This window comes from Varanus komodoensis, unplaced genomic scaffold (assembly GCF_004798865.1).
Source record: "Varanus komodoensis strain SLA01 unplaced genomic scaffold, ASM479886v1 scaffold53, whole genome shotgun sequence".
NCBI lineage: Eukaryota > Metazoa > Chordata > Lepidosauria > Squamata > Varanidae > Varanus > Varanus komodoensis.
The window spans coordinates 3254640-3274925 of NW_025336126.1; the positions used below are offsets into that span (position 1 = coordinate 3254640).

General features: G+C 46.7%; 1 protein-coding gene across 1 annotated transcript; it reads right to left on the reverse strand.

Moving 5' to 3' along the window:
- Nucleotides 1-1225: 1225 nt before the first annotated feature.
- On the reverse strand, nt 1226-19639 carry CYTH2 (cytohesin 2). Its single transcript, XM_044447898.1, has 12 exons — nt 19529-19639; nt 17966-18113; nt 15619-15685; nt 15226-15344; nt 14851-14931; nt 14045-14157; nt 12306-12454; nt 11805-11916; nt 7926-8002; nt 7236-7307; nt 6189-6343; nt 1226-4700 (listed from the first exon to the last, which is right to left on the reverse strand). Exons 1-12 carry the CDS (start codon nt 19545-19547, stop codon nt 4613-4615), a joined length of 1200 nt encoding a protein of 399 aa, XP_044303833.1. The 5' UTR covers nt 19548-19639; the 3' UTR covers nt 1226-4612.
- Between the last annotated feature and the right edge of the window lie 647 nt (nt 19640-20286).

Below are 20286 nucleotides of genomic sequence, written 5' to 3' on the forward strand. Positions count from 1 at the left end.
CATTAAAAAAAACTTTGGGGGGATCTGTACCAATGCACATCTGTGTGCCTGCAGAACATTTTTGTACTTCCCTAAAAATTTTCGTGCACCCTTAATTGCATGCAAGCGACATACATCTTCTCTCCAATCAACTAAAATGTATTGCCTAGAGACATGAAATACTTAAGTGAATATTTGGCAAAACAATTCAGAAAGCTTAGTCAAGTTTGGCCCTATAAAGTCTGCAGATGGGATACTCCTTTACAACCATATGCAGTGTTATGAAAAAAGGCAAGACCAGAGTATGAACAATTACAAGGAGCTTTCAGAGAACATCCAGTCAATGTTGACATTGAAACTTACAAGGCAGAAAACTGAGAATTTCTGTAGGAGCGAAGCAGCTTCAGCTCCGATTTGGCTCTTGCCCAGGCAGGTCACTCGCTTTTTCTTGATCTCATTAGTGGCAACTCTGGCCAGATCCGCCCCCGTGGCAGTGGGACGGATGTGTCAGGTCACCAGAGCAACAGCGTATTATTGGCCTCAGGAAGGAGTGCTTTCTGACTGCAGGGCAACAGAGAGATCTAGCCAGGCTGCAGGGAAGCAGGGCGTGAGGAAAAGGACATTTGAGAGGAGGAAATTAAGTCAGCAATGCATTCCTGTCTGACCACCAATCTTCCCCTGCACCATAAGTTCCTTCAGGTCTATGTACAAGCTTTGTCTTCAGTCTGCAGTGACAAGTGAGAAGGAAGACTTCCCTCACTCCAGTACCAAGAAGTGGAGGGGGAGGACTCCCTATCTACTTGGACCAAGCTGCTGAATTAATTTATAAGTGGGGTATTTCTAAGCAAGTTGTATGTAAGTCAAGAGCCAGGGGCAAGTCACTCACTGCAGCTTCAAAGGTCAAGGCTGCCTATCTGCTGCCTCACAAAACCCAGGAAAGGGTGTGCTTCAACAATCTGCATGCACACCCACAGTCAAGAAGTTATTACAGACTTCTGAAACATATTCACCTGCTTCATGGGAGTAAAGGGTGCTGTACTACATAGAAGAAACAGGTTTCTCAGCTGTGAATCAGCTGAGACCGGAAAAAGCAGCTTGTTCCAGTGCATGCTGAACAAATTCTCCACCTTGGCTATCCTAGATTCTTAATAACAAAATATGCATTTATTTTCTTTCTTTATTTGATTTCTATACTGCCCATTAACCAAAATGGTTTACTGAAATAATGACTCCAGCAACACACAGACGAGTTTGTAGTGTTTACATATCATCCAGAGATGCATACATTAAATTTTTAAATAACAATTAACTTTTTTTAAAAAAAACAAAAAGACATCATCAAAAAAAGGAAATGTTTAAAAACAAGAAAAATGCCCTGCCTTCTCTTTCTTCTCCTGGAGCAGGTGAAGGGGTTTGCTTGATTTCCCCACCCCTGCAGCACAGGTACTGAAACTGACTATAAAGAGAGTGGGTGGGGTTAACCACTGCTATTGCTGAAGAATTAATTCTGCAAGGCTGTATGGAATTTTCTTAACTGTGTCAGGTTTGGATGCTTCAAAGAAAATTTTCCAGAGCTACTGGGCTAAAAATACCTTCCCAAGTTCCAAAATAAGACAGATTCTAGAGGTGCATGTATGCACAAGTGCATGCATGTATGAGCATGCCAGAAGTGGTTCAGGTGTCAGTAAAAATGGGACAAACTGCTTATCATTAAGCAAAGAGCAGCTGTGGGGAGTTTGCAATAATGCTTAGGACAGCAGCTGGGAGGGAGAGGAAACTGAACTCTTCTGTTCCTCTGCTACAGTCCTGGTGAAAATTGCTACTCCAAGCTTGGAGGAGCATCTTTGGGCAAAACTGAGGCGAGGAGGGTTAAATTATCTCCCACCCCATAATTTTCAGCACCCTCTCCTGGCAGCTATTTGCACTGAGAATGATGTGCATTGAATGCTTGGTCTTAACTGAGATGGAGCTCATCTAAGTTCCAAAAGGGGATTATACTAGTATTTTGAAGAAGGCAGTGAAGCCAGTGGGTATTAATAGAGAGGGCATGAACTAGGTGTCTGGAGTTTCCTAGAAAGGGGATTAAAGAATATAAAAGAAGGACTGTTAGGATCTGGGGATTTCTTGGAAAAGGATAGAATCTAGTTGAAGTTTATGTGCACATAAGTCCGTAATAAGCCAAATGATGTGGTCTCAATATCAGGACAGAGGCTTAGATGCCTCATAACAGGGGCAGGTAAATCCCACAACAGAAATTATTTCTAAGAGATTTTGGTGTAGTAAAACAACTGAAATGGAGAAGGGAAAACCTGTCAAGCAGAATTACTGAACTAAGAGACCTTCCTGTAATTTTGAGATAACTGAAGGATATACTCCTTTTGCCATCAGATTACTCATTTCAGTTAATTTGAAGTGACCAAACTCAAATATAATTCAAATGGACAAAATCCATGCTCTGATTTAGCTTGGTCCCACTTGCAACAGTTACACCCGAACACAATCACCATTTCTTCTTTCTCCCCCACATACATGCATGCACACCCACAACAGAAAATTGATCAATAAAAAATCACTTTCTTTCTTTGCTGCACCTAGTTTGCTTGCATTCTTTCTCTGTGGAAAGAAGAGCAACTCTCATTTTGACAGTGACAAAACCACAACCCTTTAAAATTCAAGATACATGGCATTACACCAGATCTACCATTGCTTTCTGCTTAACCTGAAAACAGGATCTGAACTGGCCATTTTCCATTTTTTCAGGAACAGGGAACATTGGTCAGATTGAAATGCACATGGACTAAAAGAGGGCCAGATTCCTGATGCAGCCAGAGACTTTCACAGGCTCATGAATGTTTTGTGATGAATGCTTTGCCCCTTTGCAAAGACATGAACTTTGGTGCAAACTGCTTTGCGTGGATCTAGAAAGCTCAGTTCCAAATAGCAATAAACCCAGCAGAACCTGAGCAGTTGTACAAAGGGAAGGCCTGAGGGAAGGCAACAGTGGAAGACTAGATTTCAAGCTAGATTTTTTATGATACAGGTACACTGTCTCACCCATTAATTTAGAGCTGTGTGGCAAGAAGCTGTAGAGACTAGATCTTCAACACATGGACAATGCCATGCTCTTTTACTCTGGAAGAATCCAGACTTCTGACCTTGTAACCATCAAAGTCGAGTTTCTTCCTTTCTGCAACAGGCATCAAAAAAGTTGGCTTGATCCAATCTTGCCTAGTCAAAACAGGTTAAAGTGGATTTGAGATAACTTAGCGGAGGAAGAACCTTCTGGTTTCAGACCAAAAGTCTAAACTGTGAAAGAAAATACATTGTGTACATTACTTCTAATTTTGGTACTGTCCAGACCAAGGTCACCCCCTTCCATGTGCCACTGGATTCATGGCAGACCCTAACCAGAGAGCTCTAACAGCATTATGGGGATGTTCTCAATCAGCTTGTTCTGTAAAGCAATGGAAACACCTTGGAATACCTCCTGCAGGAAGTAATGGACATCTCTTGATGGTGAATCTTGACGAAAAGAGGATTTCAAAGAATAAAACAGGAAAAGTTCTGTTGAATCTGCAAGGACTTGGGCAGGGTGGGGGAAATGGTTCAATTTCTTGAAGCTGGCAGTAAAGCGAGACCAAGGAGTTCATAACCCTGGCTGTTAGGAATACAAAGCTGTCAGTTCTGTGTGTGTGCTGGCTATTCCCACTGGAGGAAAGGAGTAGTGTTCAAAACGCATCAGTGTGCGGGCATTAGTTGTCTGGTGTCCTGCTGCCCTCTGCTGGTTGCTGGCATGATTTCTTTCTTTTCCAGAACAAATGCTATATAACAGGGTGCAGCCCTTGTTCATAGTATTGGTTCAGAGCCAAAATACTGGACTCATGTATGCACAGTGTAGCTGGTTTGGCAACAGACTCTAAGGGGCAATCTACACTGCCAAGAAAAAGTAAATGGTACAGCACTCTCATGACTATACCAAAACCAGGGTGCAGCTGAATCAAATATCTGGATGATCCCCACGCTCAAAAACTCCCCAAGCACAGAAACCTAGTATGCCAGAGAGACATACCAGCTTACTCCCTGATGTGCTTGGTTTAGGTGTGCAGGGTGCTAGTTTTATGTAGTGGTCCACTGCAAGCCCATCCACCCACACATTCTGAAATGGTACAGCCCTAAGGGGCTTTCTTTTTCTTTTTGCTAAAGTGTAGATTGGATCTAAGTCAGGAGGCATAAATAGATAGAATCAAAAGGTTCAGTTGAGCAGGAAATGTTCTCTTAACACCTTTGTAGCCTTCAAAGTCTTTGTGAAAAGTCAGCAGAGACACTTCGGAGCCATCTTCCTGCTTTTGCTGACGGCCTATGAAGAGAATTTGGCTTCTGCACTAGGCAGACACAACAGTGGGACAATTCACAAGGTCCCGGCAGGCTGAGCAGAAGCTCTGGAGACAGAAAGGGGGCTTCAGGTGCACTGGTCTGCCACCAGACTGGCAAAGCTGCATGGTGGTCCAAAAATCACAGGAGGGGTAGCTGGTTTCATGGAGCTCTACCCAGGTGGGTGTGTCAGCAGGTCCAAGAGGAAATGCTGGAGGGTACACTGCAGGGAGAAAAGGGTAGGCGCAGGAGAATCCCCACCTCATGCCTGCTCCTGTTTCTGCTTCACTGAGATCCGTTTCTTGCGGGCGGCCAGCATCTCGTAGAAAGGGTCGACGCTCACAGCAGCCCTGGAGGGAAGAGGAAGGTGCAGAGCTAAGTCACCTCTCAGGCAGCGGCTAGGCTAGGTTGTGGTCATGGGTTGGGCAGAGCCTCTTGTGTTGCACTGCCATCTGCTCAACCCCAACCAGTCTGGCATAGTGCAGTGGTGGGCAAGAAGCAGATCGCCAGATGTTTCAGTTTTAACTCCCAGCACTCCTGGCTGGCATGGACTCCTGGGTGCTGAAGTTTAAAATATTTGGAGAGCTACCAAAATGGTTGTGCAAGGAATCTGTTTGGAGGTGGGGATTTGCTGGATTCCCTGAGCTCTGGTTCACTTTGCCGCCACCCTGAGTTTGAGTTCCTGGTGAGCACTACTAGCATTTGTGGGGCACATCTGGAGGGAAAGGATACAACTCTCCTAAAGAATGAAGAGAAGGGTGAAGAGGAATTCATTACTGAATTCACACGATACACATTTGGGGAGTGAAGGCAGGTAGGAGGAGGTTCCATGCTGCTGCAAGTCCCTCCCACTCCTGTTTGCAAAAAAAATGTTGGGAGGAAAGGCGCCATGATCCTCTTCCTGGAACAGAACTGTAATTTAATGAGGAAGAATGGGGGATGTAAGACAGCCAGGATTTCTAGGTACTCTGGGTCAGGGCTGGGGAACCTGTGGTCCTCCAGATGTTGCTGCACTCCACTTCCAATCACCCCTCACCTCTGGGCATGATGGCTAGGCATAATGGGAATAAGGGAGCCAACAGTATCTGAGGGGGCCACAGAGTCTTCCATAAACTCATGGCTTATGGTTGACTTAAATGCGGTGTGCTTGCTGAGTTCAGTACAGAAGAGGGCTCCTCTAGACCTTGCATTCTAGTTCTATGAGAAAGCAGAACTTCTCAAAGCAACCTGTGAAGCAGGGGAATTTACCAGCACGGGCTGAAATGAACGACTGTTTGTGTTGCTGTTTCCAGAATAACTTGTCACACCTAAGCTACAGAGACCCACAGTGCCTCGACCACAGATGTTGCACCACCCACCCACCCACCAGGCTACTCTGTAGCTCTCAAGAGGTGTCATCTCTCTAATCTTAAATTGTTCTTAGATTCTTGTCAGATCAGTTCTTTCACTTTCCAACTGCAATTCCACTGCAAGTTTCTCTTATTCAGGAATTGGTGTTTTATTTCATCTTAGTTTTAGAAGAAATATTTTAATGACTGTAGAAGTGCATGCGTGTGTGCGTGCATAAAACCCACCCACAGTCTCATTATGGCTAATGAGTGGGACAGAAAACTTAAAAAATAAACAAACAAATGGTATGGCCAATTCCCTGTTCCAGGATCCTTCAACTCTCATCCATCCCAAACAGCAAAGCAAATGGTCAGGAATTCTAGAAGTTGTAACGTGAAACATCTGGAGAACAGCAGGCTGGGGAAAGATAGGCTAGAGGATGGAGGAGGGGAAAAAAGGAAGCCAAGATTTCTGGGATCCCACTGAATGGCATGTAACTTTATTCTCACTTGATGGATTTGATCCACTCATCCTTCTCCTCCTGTGTAGGCGCTGAGATGCGGTAGACCATGTGGTTCCCCTCAACCACACGCCCGTCTGCCTCCGTCTTGCAGGCTTTGATTAGCTGGCCTTTGTTGTTGGGAATATAGAGCTCAAAGCAGTTCTAAAAAAATAAAGACAGCAGTCAAAGCAGAGGGGAACAGAGAGCAGCTCCTTGAGAAGGCAGGCATTTGCAAGCACCTCCACGTTCAAGCCTTTTCAGCAGTTTAAGAAAGGGAGGCAGAAGCGGTGGACTGCAGGGGGGCAGGGCAGGAGGGTGGCAGGAAACTGGCAGCGCTAAATCAAGCAACCAGCAAATGTGTCAAAAGCTGCCACGGAAGCGAGCTGCTTTCTTTTTCTTTTTAATGTCTGTCCCATTACAAGGAACTCTTTCCAAGTATGGCTTTAAAGTTTTAAGCACATTTATGATTCCTAGATCTCCCTTAACTTATAGCCCAATTTCACGGAGGGAAGAGGCATCTAGGGACAGGGCTTTTTTGTGGGTGATGGCTATGGAATTCCTCCCCAGGCAATATCCATCAGGGGCCAATGCTAGGCACCAGTTTAAGAGGCATCAGGAAGCAATTCTATGGCCCTTAGAGAGCTCCTGGAGTGCCATAGGACTCTTCGCTGTTTCTGCTACAACAGTGTGGCATAAATCCCCCTTTGGAAATTAAAAAATGACAAGAATTAAAGTATGAATACAGCAGCACAAAACCAAAAATCCACCAGAGAGCATTAACATAGAAACACAGAAGCAGAGTGAGTCAGAAGGGGCTTCCCGGGCCATCTAGTCTGACCTCCGGCACCAGCCAGCTCCGCTTACGACATGCCCACCATGTGCAAATTAAGAATTTTAAAACTGCAAATTGTATTTCAAGCTCTTGAGGGCAGAGAAGTGGGGTTATAAAATGGTTTTTAAGAACAAGTAAAACACGGCCAACCCCACGCCACATGCCCCAGGCACGCATGATTACTGCTGAAATAAGCAAAACGGGAAAGGCACAGACACTCACTGGTTTCCGTGGGTCTTCGACTTCACGGATGCTCAGGTTCTCCAGTGGGATGATGCCTCTTGGCTCCTTGTCCTATCAAGCAATATCGGAGTATGGATGAAATGGGAGCAGCCCTATTAACTCAAGCAGATGGGGGTGGTGAGGGGCAGGGAGCAGAGATGTAGGGCTGTGCTAGATCAGCTTGTTCTGGGATGTGGGGAAAGATCACAGGGTGAAATGACACACACCTCCACTTTGCCATTGGCAGAGCAAGCTGCCACCGTTCCCCTGGCTGGGACGAGCACTCAGTGCTCACTTTAGCGCTTGGCCTTTTGACACGTGGCATGCGCACTCGTGTGTTTGAGCTGCTCTTCGTTTGTGGCCATGGCATGAAACAGTATGAAGCTAGGAAAGTGTAAGAGAGTGAGAACGCGAAAGCGAGAAAGCCTGCCTTGTCTGGGTCCACACGTCTTCTCAAAGAATGCGCCCTGAGCAACGGCACCGCCACAAGTTGACACATCATTGCAGCGTCCTGGGCCACCGAAGCAAGGCCAGGGCTCACGTTAGGGGCAAGCGCCTTCTCCCCTTGTCTGCCCATTTCTAGTTCTGAGCAGCAGCCCTTGTCACTGACCTGGACCAGGCTCTGGGCTTCCAGGCTGCTGGAAATGGGAATAGGGGTGGGAAGGGGTGGGGGAGAGAAACTGTACTAACTGTAGTATATTCAAAGTAATAGAGGCAGTTGTCTGTCAAGATGAACCAGCGTCTCTTCCATGTCTTCACTCGCCCTCCTGAAAGCAAAAGTGGGGGGATTGGTGTGTGGTTTTTAAATATGCTTTCTTCAGATTGCTTAACTCTTCCCCAACCTTGGTGACCAGGGGCAAGAAGTCATGCTTATGAAGAAAGGCAATGCAACTAAAAGGTACAACACGAAGCAAACAAAAAGCAAACAAGGGGGATGACTGGGAAAGGAGAACCCCAGAATGGTACCTTCTTTTGAGTGTAAGTATGTCAAAGTGAACTATTCAAAATAGAAAGTTGCTCTAGAATAGGAGTCTGTGAACTCTGCTTCCCTGCACAAGGGTGGATTTAGTTCATACACGCCGGTTATTCTGGTGGGCTGGTTCAAGATGTGATGAATGGTAGGCCAGAGTTTCTAAAGTGGCCTTCCAGAACATTTGGTTGCCACACACATTGCCTTACTTACAGTATTTCTGTTCTCTGTTGGCATCTGGGGAATGCGGCAGAGACACAGAGTCGGCCCAATGGCCTCCAAGTGTAGACTCCTTTCCGTTCCTTTTAAAAGGAAATGGAAGCATAGGGCACTGGAGTCCAATTCAGAGCTCGCTCTATGTAGACCTCATAAGTCATCACTTATGCTAGTAGCCTTAGTTCAGGGTTATTTGAACTGCTCTTGAACGTTCACAGCTAATATTTCCCAGCTTTAGGTTACACTCTGCAAAGCGGGGAAGCTTTGAGACAGCTACTTTGATAAAGCCATTTCCCTGCTGCTTTTGTGAAGGAAACAGTCACTCCTGGCTTGAAGGAAGGTTCTTCCTAGGATGGGCTAGGGAAGTTCCTGGCCTCTGATTTTTCTATATAGGCAGCTTTTGCCGATATATTGTGTTCTCCAGAATGCAGATCTATGTACTGAGAAAAAGGCCATGGCATGGCCCTTTGGAGATTTTTTTCCAACCTCAGCATGCAGAACAAGTACTTGGTTGCTACAAGCTTGGGGAAAGTTATTAACACAAAGCTCAGACTTGTTCCTAGCTGTTTTCACTAAAGACAAAGGCTTTATGATGTAAATCTATGTGCCTGTGGGTAGCTGAGGGTCTTCCTAGAAGATACAGGACAAAATGGCAACCCTTTGGGGAAGCTGATTTGGAAAGGAAATTTGGGATTTCATCCTGTGTTCTTCCTACAGGCTCCCAAGCAAGGTCATTTGTCAGATTTGGGGGGGGGGGGTCCAAATCCCCTGAAAGGTGCCAGGTTGGGGAAGGCTGCTCTAGGGCAACCAGATGCAAAGCAAAGGAGGGCTCCTTCCACTCGAGTAGCTATGAAGGAGGATTTTCAATGCTACAGGTTACTGAAATTCCTTCTTGGAACCTCGAAAGAGCCCTGCTGTATCTGATCAAAGTTCCACATCATCCAGTGTTCTGCTGCTCCCAGAAAGCCAACAAGGAGGGCTGAAGGGAACTGCCCTCTTCTCGGTCAACAAAGAATGTCCATTTATCCCCCATCTCTACAACTACTTAAAAATAGCTGAAGCTTGTTCTCCTTTGCATCCAGTCACCCCCACCCCCATTCACACATTTCCTTTGCCCCTTTAAAGGAAAAGAAAAGCAGATGGGAAAGAATAATGATAATGACCCCAGCCCTGCCAGCCACCTTAGGTCAGGGCTGACCCACCTGTGGGTCTTGAATCACCAGCAGATGACCAAACAACCAATATACTTGGGCTACACATCCAGGGCTAACTCGCCGCTCTGCTCACACAGAATGACATTGCCAGCCCCGCAGCTTGAGCCCCCAAACACAGTCCCCTCTCCCCTCCAAAGTACACCAGGCAAACAGTTATCAGCTGCAAAGTCAAATGCCCCCTCTTCTCACCTACCTCCTGGGTTGGGGGCAGAATTCAGACAGTGGTAGTCCACGCCGTGGGATGGTAGAGGAGAGAGGGGGGCAGGGTAGCAGTGGTGGGTAAAGAGGGGGCAGAGAAAGGTGGGGACCAGGGAGTCAGGATAGAGAGAATGGGGGTGAGAGAGGAAAGAGGAAGAGAGAGAAAGAGAGAGAGAGAGAGGAAGAGAGAGAAAGGAGAACAAGTTACATCAACATAAGGTAGAAGTACATGGTCAAATCAAAAATCCTCCGACACAGACACAGGTACTTGGGGACAACAGGGTTGGGAGGTGGGTGGGCACAGGGAGGGTTTAAATTTTATTGAGGTGGGTAGGCTAAATGAAAAGCCCCCCTCAAACTCTGACACATTGCATGGAAACCTACTACAGAAATTGCAGCTGGCACTGGCAAAACCAACTGTAGCAATGGTTTCCCGAACATTATCATTGCTTTTATATCCCACCATTTTTCCTCTTGCAAGGAACCCAAGGTGGCTTCCAAGTTCTCCTATTCTCTATTTTATCCTCTTAACAACCACGTGGAGGAGGTCAGGCTGGGAGTCCGTGACCAGCCCAGAGTCATGCTGGGAGCTTCATGGATGAGTGGGGACTTGAACCGAGACCTCCTGAGTCCCAGCCCAACATTCTCAACCCCTATATCACACTGGCTCCCAATAACCTTTATAAAGTTGCTATAAGCCCTGAACTGCTTCAGTTTACATCCTAACTAGGCCAGTAATCAGAGTTCTAAGCCACCCTTCTCAAAATGTTTCACTCCCTTCTATGCAGATATAATGGGGTAAGTAGTAGATCTTCCCCAGAGCATCTCCCCCCCTCTTATTTCCTTCACCTTGAAGTTCTGGCCACACAGTCCTTCATCTGCCCTTTACTCTGTTTTATCTGTTCACATACAACTCAAAAGTTGAAGCCAGTAACATAGTGCTGTTCACCTGCCTGTGAAAAATGACTACAGTGATGGTTCCCCATTAGGTCAGAGTACAGGAGACAATGATATGAGAGGAAACTATCACCAGGCAAGCATGGAAGAGTTTCCACTTTTGCCTTTATCCAAATGTCACCCTTGAAGGGGGCGTCTGGAACTGGTGCTCCTGGCAGTCAAACTCCACAACTTTCATAGAATCATAGAATAGTAGAGTTTGGAGGGGCCATGAAGGCCATCGGGTCCAACCCCCTGCTAGTGCAGGACACCAATTTACACCAACCCACACCAACTTTGCCCACCACTGGCACACTTTCCACGGCAAGCCTGGCAGACGTGAATGTGGTGCTTCAAGGGAATTTTCTCGATGTGTCACCATCCTGCTCCATCATTTAAGAGCATGAATGGTTAAGAACCAGACAAATATCAGGGCTGAATCTGGGGACAAGCTTAGGCAACAGCACCCTAAAATGCCACCTTGCTTTGCTTTGCTTTAAAAACTCTGTGGTCATGGATGCAGAAGATGGCCTCAAAAACATGCCAGCAATGATTGGCGAAACATCAGAGGCCAAAGAGGGGGCTTAACAGGTCTCTTGGTGGTTTGGGAGGGGGCGGTCAGTGCCATTAGTGACATCGTCACTGGATCCCAGCTCTCAGAGGATGACCAAAAAATCCCAGCAAACCCCTCTCATCATCTGTCAGAGGAGATCCACCTCAATCAGGAGCTGGAGGAAGTGGGGGGTCTCACCAAATTCTTGCAACCTGATGAATAGTGGATCCCAGTGGGCTTTGTGCATTTGTTGGTGGGGATGGGAAGAATATCAGGGTGGATTTCAGGAGGATCCCTTTGATCTGATGAAGAGAGAGGTCATGCTTTAAATGACACAACAGGGGGGGAAGAGAGGAGAGCGCAGAGACGTGCAAAGATCGCGGGGTGGGGGAGTGGTGATGGGGGAGGGCAAGGGGGAGGGCAGCAGGGAACGGAAGGGGAAAAGGCCACAGTGTTCAAGGGGAAGTGGGGGCGCCTCTCACCGAGCTTGAGGAGCCAGCCCTCGCGGTCAGGGTTAAAAAAAGTGTGTGTCAGGTCGTTTCCATCATCCTCGGGGATCTTGAAGGGCTCATTACGGATGCTGTCGTACAGGTTCTGAGGGGAGGGGAGCAAGGGGAGGAGTTATAGGCAGGCCACACCCTTTCCCACAGCAAGGAGCAAAGACCTGTGTGTGGGCACGTGCACTTTTGGCACAGCACCAAAACCATCTTGCACCAAGCATACAGTGGGGGGAAATAAAGTCACACAGGAAAAAAGAGCTCACATCAAAAGGCAAACTGGTTGCAATTGATGCAAAAAAAAAAAAAGCAGTTGCAATGAGAGCGTTACATGACAGCAAGAAGCGCAAGCTTCTCACCAGCGGTTGGAGGACTTTCAAGAGGGTAGAAACGCTCCCCTGAACTGTGAAAACCACACGAAAAAGCCACACCAAGGAGACCCATCCCACCTGACCTGGGGCTGCCTCCCCTTTGCTGGCCTCTCACCCGCAGCAGTTCCTCAGGTAGGTCCCCCCCATCGTTGATGCCTCGGTTCATGGTGATGAACCTCTCGACTGTGGGCTTGTCGCGGACGTTGGGGTTATGGAGGCTGGTGTTGAGCATGATCACCGCGAAGGAGAGGACATAACAGGTATCTGCAGCACAGGGTGGGGGAAGAGCAATACAAGAACAAACTCAGTGTCCATCCCAACACATCTGTCTTGTTACTCCTCTAGGGTTTATTTTGGTTTAGTCTTACCTACTGTAGCTTCTCAGTATAAGTTGCAGACCTGATAGAATTCTAATTCCACTATTTTATTTGTGACTTAGACAGCTGGTTGTTTTATAGTCCTAGCAGTCATCCAGCTGATTTTCATGCTGAGTACAGAACTGATAGAATTGTAAACTGCTCCACTAAAGAGATGCATGTGTGTCTTAATAGTTCCTGCATAGTGTAGCACTAGCAGCTCAAGAAGAATAGGTCATGCAAAACATTTATCTGAAGTTCTAGGTTACTGCACACTTCTTTTTTAATAAGAGGGGGGCATTAAAAAAGATACTACACTGTAGATAAAAGCTCACAATTCTACCACCTTATTTTGTATAACAGGTAGAAAAGCTCTAAGTTCTCCCTATAACTGACTTGGATTTAGAACACTTAACCCTTTATGATTAAACCAGTGGAGAGAACTGTGGGCCCATCAGAGGTCAGCTGTGACAGCCTAACAAGGATGGGAAAATGACAAGATTGTGGCACACTGGTGGATCATTCCATGGTTGGGGTGGTCCCAGGTACTGAAAATATTTGGGGCTCAGACAGGACACGGAAATGCACCATTTGCCTACGCTAGTTTAAACATGCTCTAATGTCTCTCTGTTTGTCTTTAAAGGATCCTGTTGTCTTCTGAGGACTTGCTTATTCATGGACAGGGGAGAGGATCAAAAATATGGTAGAGCTGGAGGGCCACTGGGTCCAACCCCCCGCTCAGTGCAGGACTCCAAGTTGAAGCATCCCTCTCAGATGACTGTCCAGCCACATCTTGAATACCTCTAGGAGGAGGGCATAGGATTTCAGCAAAAACCCTCTGGCAGAAATATTCAACAGGTAGGGGCAGTGAAGCACAAGTGGGCAAAAAGCCAGAAAATCCAATGGGTCAAAAGGAACAGAGATCATCTGAGCCCCTGGACCTTTATTTCAGCAAGGGCCCATGAACAGCAGGCTTCCCACAGATCTGGAACTCCAAGGGAATGATTCAGGGTTTCAGCTCCTGTAGGCCACTTGCTAACAAGGCCTTTGCCTAGCACTTGATAGCTTCCAGGCTGCTGCACAGGATGAAGAACAATGAAGCCCTGAAGCTAGGATGAAGCCCTAGCCTGTGCTCTGATTCTGCAAGGCACTACCTGCGTTCTAAGTAAGGGCACTCACTTTTAACCGCTTAACTCAAACCACAAATGTCCTACCCATCAACTATAGTCTAAGCTCTGTAAAAATTCTTGCTCTCTAATTTTTAAGACAGTGGTTGCCCCAGCCCAACCCCACTTCTAATAAGAACAAAACAGCCTCTGCAAGGTTTAAGTCAATTGCACAGTAGGAATGAATAGCCAAGGCAACCTCATTTTCAACATTCATCATCTACTTGTGCCAGAATCTGTTTCCATGTCAGAGAGCACTGGAGTCCTAGATTCCCAGCATCCCAGGTTTGCAACCAAGCAAGCCTCCATTCATTTCCCGGGGCACACTGTACCTGTGGACTGAAAGACCCCCGGGTTGCACAGGCAATACCGTTGGGCAAAGGCCTCCATCATGCGGTCAATCTTCTGGGCCTCGCCAGGCAAGCGGAAACTCCACAGGAACTGCCTGGAAAGTGGGTAGCAGAAAGATCATGAGCAGAACACGCAACTGGGAAGCAGCCTGTGTTGTCTACTCCACAGAGGCCCAGTCTGTTCTTCTTCTCTACATGGATATTCCAGCATCTCAGGCTGCACAAGTTAATACGACTGAGGGATGAACAGATCTTAAATCTGGGTCAGGTCCCAGTGACTTTCTAGCTCCTACCTGCTAGATGCATCTGGTTTCTTAACCACGATAGCAAAAGAAGCTAGGAAGGTAGCTAATGGTGACTTTTCCTGGCAGTGATGTTTTCCTATACAGGAAAGTGCTCCAACACAGTAACACCGACATTAACACCAAAGGCATATTAAAAAGAACTTTGCCCATATGCAAGTGGACTGGGAACAGGAAACACTTGAGGCGAGTGTTTGAGTAAAGTGAGCAAAGGTCATGTTTTCTCTCTTATTCATGCTGAAGAACACGGTAGGTGTCCCCTTTGTTCACGCCCCATGACGATCCCCACATAATCCCGCTTAGCTCAAGACTGGCACATGTTTGAAGGCAGACAGGACAACGCTAAGAGTACCCTTCTCTGCCTGAGGGAAAGCCGCCCCAGCTGGTCCCATTTCCCTCTTTGGCACAATAAGGGATGCAGCAGCTGGGAGACCAACTTGCGCTAGCAAAGGCCTGTTCTAGCAGAGGACTCATCTGCAGACTCACCTGAGTGCCTGCACGAGGTTGAGGTCAGTAAATTCATGCAAGTCAACAAAGGCATGGAGCACGGCAATATTAAAGTCCTCCCTAGATAAAAAGTGGAGAAACAGAAAATCAAACCTGTTCCTTTCAAACCATCTCCTGCACAGTCACCACTACAATCTAACAAGACACCCTTCCCCCACTGGCTTTTCTTTTAAACTCCCCACCACACTCGAAAACATTGAAACACATTTCCCTCCCCCTGGTTACCCACTCTATTATCTTTTCCAATGCTTTGGGACGCTCGGAAATACTAATGCTAGGCCTGGTCTGCAGTATATATGGCCACATCATTTGGTGGTTCCCTCTGCTCTGCCCTGTGTCCCCAGCCCTTCTCACCGCTCGCCCAAGTAGTCGCCAATGGCTGTCTTGTTGAGTCCTTCCCCTTTGTAGAGGAAGCGGGCGATGTCCTCAGGAGTGGAGCGCAGCAGCTCATTTTCCACCAGGAACTGGATTCCCTGATAAGCCAAGCCAAGAAGAAACAAGTGCTCCTGGGCATCTTGGAACAAAGATGTTTCCACCCATCAAGAGCCTGAAACACCGGGCACCTTCCTCAGGTAACTTTGGGTGCTCCAGTCTCCTACCCTCCCTCATTGCAGTTCTGGCATAACCATAATTGCAGAGGAGCCAGGATCTGTCATCCCCAACAGATCTTGTTCCATGAGAAATTATTGACATTCCTTTTCTACAAAACTTAGAAAGTTTAACATTCAGTCCATTGCATGTACTTACTTTTTTGGGATCCATGTTGAATTTCTTGCGTCCCATTCCCATCTTCCGATTCCTCTGAAGAGTTTTACTGTTCAAAGCAAGAAAGTAAAGCTTTGCTTCTTAAAGGAGGACTGAAAACCTCTATGCAATTTCAGACTTCAGAAAATAATTATTCTTATGTATTTCATTTCTATACCAGCCTACACCTCAGAATGCAGATGCCTGTAAGGTCTGAAACAGTCAATACGTCCCATATAAAAATATTTATTTATTTATTTATTTAGGAGACTTCTATGCTGCCCCATTCGCCGAAGCCTCGGGGCGGCTCACAACCATAAATAAACTTCAAAATAGAATAATATAAATTAACAATATAATTGTTGTTATACACACACACACACACACACACACACAAAATATAACAATATATCCCAAAATACATGGGAGTCTACACTTCAGAGAGACAACCAGCCCAGAAAATTCCTCTGAACGACTTATTTCAAATGAAGTGTTTTTTAAAAAAAAATCTGGGAAACTGATCAAACATGCAACCTTCAACCTGCATTCAGAACTTTTCAGGGATAGTTTGATGGTGGTCTTTAGCAGTCACTGGGAAAAAAATAAAGCAAAGGTATGTTTCCTCTCTTCCTGCATTTGCTGCCTTCTTGTTTTTCCTTTCTTTGTCTAAGTAGCCAATGATTGCAGGGAAACACCAAAAGAATGCAAGCATGGTTCATTTGGCATGGGCTACAAATAAAGGGAAGGAGAGGCAGCTTAATGGTGGGGTTGAATCAGCACTGAGTGAAGTGCAGCGCAGCCAGATCCTGGCTTTCTTTTGGGAGTGAGGTGAACACTACACATTTCTGAGGTGTACTGGATTTACCATGAGTCTGTCTGTCTTTTATTGTATAGTTCCCAGGGATGGAAAGGGGGAAAAAGTAGGAAAAGGGGAGCTGTTCCCCAGCAGCTTTTCATTCTTCTAACATTTTTCCAGAAACCGTGGTACATCCTTATGTTTTGTTTAAAAGAAAGAGAAAGTCGGAGAGAGCCTTTACTTCATATACCAGTTACAGTCCCCCTTCATCCCTGAACAAAACTAAGCAGCCTGCCACCGAAGTGGCAGAGAAAGCCCCCCACCCCTCACAGGGTGCAACTGGTTCAATGGATGACAGGTGAGGGGAGATTTTTGAGCCAGGGAAAGTTTAAATTAGAAATGTAACCTAACTTTACATACATTAATGAATTACACATCAGCTTTTCACACAGTGCAGTTAAACTGGAATTCCTTTTCACAGGTTGTAGTGATGGCCACCAATTTGGAAAGGGACTGGATACATTCAGAGAGGAGGCGGCTATCAATGGTGACTAGCCTTGACGGCTGTAGGTCGCCTCCAGCTTCAGAAGCAGCAGCCGGCTGGAGCCAGGGGTCAGACAGGATGGCCCAGGAGACCCTTCTGACTCGCTTAGTTTCTATGTATGGACACCAGTTGCTGGGGAACATGGGCAGGAGGGAGCTGTTGCACTGATTTTCTGCTCATAGGTTTCCCCTGGGCAGCTGGATGACCATGGTGTGGACAGCATGGCAGAGCAGATGGACAGCTGGCCTGACCCAGCCGGGCTCTTTGTATGTTTTACTGTGAACGGGTTAATAATGATTACACTGTACATGTGAAGCAAACAGCATATTCTTATTTTTAGATTATGCACCCATCTGTGGCAGCAGTCATCTTCTTAGGAGAGGTATTCTTTTTATTTGTGAAAAGCAGAATGCCTCATAAGCAAGTATTTGCCATCTGCAGTTTTTATAAAACATCTCTCTCTCTTCTCTATCATCCCAGACTGCAGGAGATAGAATAATCGGCTCAAGTTACAGGAAGCTGGATGGATATCAAGAAAACTTCCTGACTGTGACAGCAACACAACAATGGAACCAGGGAGGTTGTGGTCATGAGGCATTCAGGGTGCAGTTGGACACTCATCTGTTCAGGATGCTTTAACTTGGGAGCCTTGCAGTGAGCAGGATGTTGGACTTGATGGCCTTATTGGCCCCTTCCAACTCTACAATCCTATGATTTCCTGCTGACCAGGGGCTTTTAGTTGATTAGCCTTTTTTAAAAAAAGAAAAGTTCTAATAAGCTGCTCAGTCAGCCTTCCCCAAACCGAAGCTCTCCAGATGTTTTAATCCACCCTCGCAGCATGGCCATGCCCAGGAATGCAGGCAGCTGTAGGCCAACATAGGCTGAGACCATGAAGTTGGTGAAAGTCGAATTAAAATATCCAGGATGTACCCACAATTTGGACCTAGGTAAAGAAATATCTTGCTATGAGTCAAGAGGGAGCAAGGACTAGGCAGAAAGGTATCCCTCACCTTCCCTCATTGGCTTCTAACCCCTCCACCTCGTTCATGGCTTCACTGAGTTCATCTCGCAATCGCTGGATTTCCACCAGGAGCTCCTGCTTCCGCCGCCGGATGTTCTCCAACTCTAGCCTCTCCTCTGGCGTCAGGTCTGGAGGCACTGAATAAGGAGAGGACTGAGCATGAGGATTGATCATGCCCTGCTCATGCCAATGCAAACTAAACCCTGAAGTGGGACCAAACTGGAGGAAATCGTGTCCTCTAGTATGCACCCTGCCTTTCTCTAATTGCCCACACATATACCCATGCCTCCAACCCAGCAACTGGTGAAAGGGTACCCAGGTAGAAAAGACAGTGGTTTGGGCAGAAAGTTGCTGAACTGATTAACATGATTGCAGCAGGGGAAACAAGCCATGGGGGCTTCTTCCCGACAGTGTCTAATGGCCAGATTTGCCTAATTTCCTTCACTGGCACAGCTCGCTGCACTGGATGAACCCAGGTGGTCACTGCCCCTCACACAAGCCATGTCAGTTGGGTAAGTAGGGTAACTCTGACTGGCATGCATGGCAGGGCTGACTAGCCACCGTGGCTTCTCAGCCCCAATGTAATGGTGCAAACTGGGTCACTCTGTGTGTGTGCACTCTCCTCAAGGTGCGATCATTCATATTTTTACACACAAGCTAAGGTGAAACCTCTGTGAGTGCAGATGTGAACTGTGCCTCCCATTTAAATTTTCACAGTAGTTATTTAGGCAAATTGTGGTCTTTCACTATCAAAGGTATGTGGAAATGCTGTTCCAGTGATGTCTGCTTTGAATACTCCAAAGTGTTACATAAAATGCTGAGTATCATTAATTAATTAGCAACAGTAATAGCTGCTCATGAGTCCCTTTTCCATTCAAGTTTGGGCTCCTAAAGCAGCTTATTAAAAATAAAATAAAATAATCAATTTATTAGCAGTAATATTAATGAGGATTCCATGAGTCGCAACTCCTTCCCCCGAAACCCAGTATGGTTAAATCCAGTTCAATGCCCCCTTCCCCCCCAAAAAAACAAAAGAAAAGAAGAATGGTACAGCCTGTCATTTAAATTGCAACGGTGTTTTTTTTCCTCTTAACGCCTTTCCTCCTCCGCTCAAGCCACCAACCCCCCGTTTCTCAATGGAATGGCACGCCCCACACGCCCCCTCATGTCTCGGTTCCCTTTGACTGGTTCGATACCATAGGTAGCGCCAGCCTTCTTATGGCAATGATACAGCCCCATCCCTCCCCTTCCACTGAAATGGTACAGGCTTAAAAGGCCCCGCCCGGTCAGGAATGCTATAGATTAGCATAGGTCGCGCGAGAGCTTTACTGCAATGGGACACACCACCTTCAAATTTCCCCTTTATCCGTACGGTTTACCCCAATCCCACCTTTCTTTGTAAGGGATCAGCCCCGCCCCCTCGTCTTCTCAGAATGGCTCAGTCCACCTACCTTCTTTTCCATTGTAGTCCCTGGGCGGGTCCCACAATGGTACCTTCCGGCTATTTCCCTCTCCCATTTACGGTTGCCAACGAACTAAGGGGTTTCCTTACCATAAATACCGTCCTCCATGGTGACCAGAATGTCCCGCACAGGAGAAAGGGGAGCTCCCCTTTCTCCTTCTCTCCTTTCTTTAAAGGCTCCAAAGGCTGCGCCTTCTTCTCGCAGCCGCCCGGCCGCACACTGAACAAAACGTTCCGCCCCACCCAAACGACGTAGCCAATAGAAAAGAGATATTTCACTAGGTCCCACCTGACTGCCAAGAGAAAGCGCCAATAGAAGTGGCGTGGATGGCCTCATCGTTCAGCCGCACACCAATCTCGACTAATGGGCTTCTCCGTAGAGATATTGACAGGGTATTTATTCAATGAAATCTCCTAGCCGTCTACCGATATTCTTCGCAGATGTGCAATGGGCGCTGCGTACTCTTGGAGCTGACCCGCCTTACAAGTCTAGAGATAGGAAAACGATAGGGTGAGAATTGTCTGCGAAAGATTCCGCGGGTCTTATTTCTACCCATGCAAAACAACGGAGACATTTCGTTCGTTTCATTTATTACACTTCTACATAGCCCAATAGCCAAAGCTCTTTAGCTGTTGTTGAAAGACTTTAAAACACAGTAGTATGCATAATATAAAAACGGTCTTGGCTAGGAGTGGAGGAAGGTCTTAACTGGCGCCCGAAAGGTAGCAATGTTGGCACCAGCTAGACCTCGAGGGGAGTTCATGCCATAATCGGGGGCCACCACTGAGAAGGCCCGCTTCGGGAAGTTGGGAGCAGTGCTTTAGATTAAGAGCATACGTACGGCTAG